This window comes from Vicia villosa, linkage group LG5 (assembly GCF_029867415.1).
Source record: "Vicia villosa cultivar HV-30 ecotype Madison, WI linkage group LG5, Vvil1.0, whole genome shotgun sequence".
Taxonomy (NCBI): domain Eukaryota; kingdom Viridiplantae; phylum Streptophyta; class Magnoliopsida; order Fabales; family Fabaceae; genus Vicia; species Vicia villosa.
Window position 1 is genome coordinate 137,029,496 of NC_081184.1, and position 2,133 is coordinate 137,031,628.

At 33.2% G+C, this 2,133-nt stretch overlaps 1 protein-coding gene across 3 annotated transcripts; it reads left to right on the top strand.

The window, feature by feature from the left end:
• Positions 1-931: 931 nt before the first annotated feature.
• LOC131607476 (uncharacterized protein C6G9.01c) lies at positions 932-1,881 on the top strand. 3 transcript variants are annotated; one of them, XM_058879478.1, is made up of 2 exons: positions 932-1,088; positions 1,295-1,881. In XM_058879478.1, the coding sequence occupies exon 2, from the start codon at positions 1,310-1,312 to the stop codon at positions 1,712-1,714; it is 405 nt and encodes a 134-aa protein (XP_058735461.1). In that variant the 5' UTR covers positions 932-1,088; positions 1,295-1,309; the 3' UTR covers positions 1,715-1,881. The 3 variants fall into 3 exon arrangements, with proteins under 3 accessions (XP_058735461.1, XP_058735463.1, XP_058735462.1); XM_058879480.1 differs by having other exon boundaries at positions 963-1,100; XM_058879479.1 differs by having other exon boundaries at positions 968-1,137.
• Positions 1,882-2,133: the final 252 nt, after the last annotated feature.

The window sequence follows — 2,133 nt, forward strand, 5'->3', positions numbered from 1 at the left end:
AACTCTCTCCGCCCAAAGATGCGAGTCCTTTATGTTACCTACCCTCTCTCGATCCCTCACAGCAACAACTCTATCACGCTGTCGACCAACAATTGTACCATTTGTGCCTCTAGTCGTCACTGCAAAAATAAAACAATTTTTTTCAAAAATTCGAAAATTATGAACTTTCCATATGTTTGGAAAAATCCGATAAAAATTGCAAATTATTTTCTGGATTTTTTGAAATATTTGATCGAACGTGTGCATTTTTTATTGGATTTTTAAAAAATTTCGAAAATATTTATGCATTTTTACCGCATTTTTCAAAAAATATGAAAAATGTATGTAATTTACCAGATTTTTAAAAAAAAAAAAAGTTGAACGTGTGATTTATCAGCAAATTTTTCTAAACATGCGGTAAAAAATCATGAAAAATTCAGAGAAAAAAAAGTATGTACTTTTACCAGATTTTTCAAAAAATACAATTGAATGTATGTTTTTTTATCGGACTTTTCCAAACAAGTTGTAAAAAATCATGAGATATTAGGAAAAATCTTTAAAATGCGGTAAAAAAAACAAACTTACTTGTCATCTAAAGCAAATATCCAGTAGTGTCTATGTAATGTTCGAAAAATTACATAACTTTTTTAAAAATTGAATTATTTCAAAAGGTAATGCTAACATGTATTGAAAATTATGTAATATTTTTATTAAAAATTTGTAACTAATATTTTCATTGCATTTCTTCAAGACAAACTTTTCATTGCATTACCCTTATTCCAATAGTTTCTTTCAAATGAATTATCATATTGTACAGGGTTAATATAGTAAAAATATAGAAAGTGTAGGGTTGCCAAGTCAAAATTGGAGGTGGGAGGATAAACCTCCAAAAACTCAGATTTCTAACTACAAGCCCAATCCACAACTTTTTAAAAAGGCCCATATCATTCACTCCCACGATAACAAAACTCAGCCGCACATTAAACAGCTCTCGCCGTCGATTTGCCAGTATTTCATCAGAAAACAGGAACACTTTGGAGTGGCAACGCTGAACTGAATTCAAATCGCCGGAAAACGCAGCCGTAGTTGGTCGTCTTCATCCTGAAACAGTGAGAAAACATGTTGTTAAATCCTATTCTGGCTTCTTTGTGAGATGATGTTAGTGTTAATTTGTTTGTTTAGGGTTTAGTGATGAATTTTCTGAATCATTCCTTTTCAATTTCTATGCTTCATGTTCTGAATTAATCCTGTGGTTTAAAATTCGATACATTCTATGTGATTAGTTACTTGATTAGTTCTCAAAATTATGTAACAGCTTTCTTTTTACACTATGACGAAGAAGACGAAGAAGGGTTCTACAATAACTTCAAATAAGTTGCAAGAGAATAATACCATTGAGGAAGAGCAAAAGCCTTCTTCTCTGCCGAAGAAAGCCGTTAGTGAAATTGACGAGATATTTGCGGGTAAAAAGAGAAAGAAACCTGATGTGAAGAAGGGTGGAAAAGCCGATCAAGCCAATCAAGCGACTAAAAGTAGTGATAAGACTAAGAAAAGGACGAATGAGAAGAAAAAAACTAAACGGGCAGATGAGGATGAGTTTATTGAAAGATCATCTCGGTCAAGAAAGAAAACGGCGGATGGGCTTACCATCTATACTGAAGAGGAATTAGGTCTTAGTAAAGGGGATGCTGGGAATACGCCACTCTGTCCATTTGATTGCTCTTGTTGCTTTTGATCGATGCTGCAGGTACACTCGGTTCCTTGCTACGATGAAAGAAGTTGTTGTGATTGTGTAACATGCTTTGTCGTATTTATAGTTGGGAATATTAACTATGCCCCGAGATATCTTGTACTAACATTGAATTTCTACAAGTAATTTCAATTTTGCAACCGTTTCAGTTCCGTCCTTCTAGGCTTCATCCCCTAGAAACATGATTGTTCGTGTATGATGTCTCTGCTAAATGGTTTGAGTAATTTATTAGAAAATGAAGGAAATGTTGTAGAAGTGCTTGAATCAAGTTAGTTTATCTTTCTTCTATTAAATGTATGTTGTACAAGTTCTTCTGTTTTTACAATCCCTTTTTCCTAATAATGCATAGTGATTTGTTCTATCGCCAACATCTTTTCTCCTTCAAAATGTTGATAGCTGATTTC

Bases quoted from the DNA above. Each gene is read 5' to 3' on its own strand.
- LOC131607476 (XM_058879478.1), top strand. From the start codon at position 1,310: ATGACGAAGAAGACGAAGAAGGGTTCTACAATAACTTCAAATAAGTTG.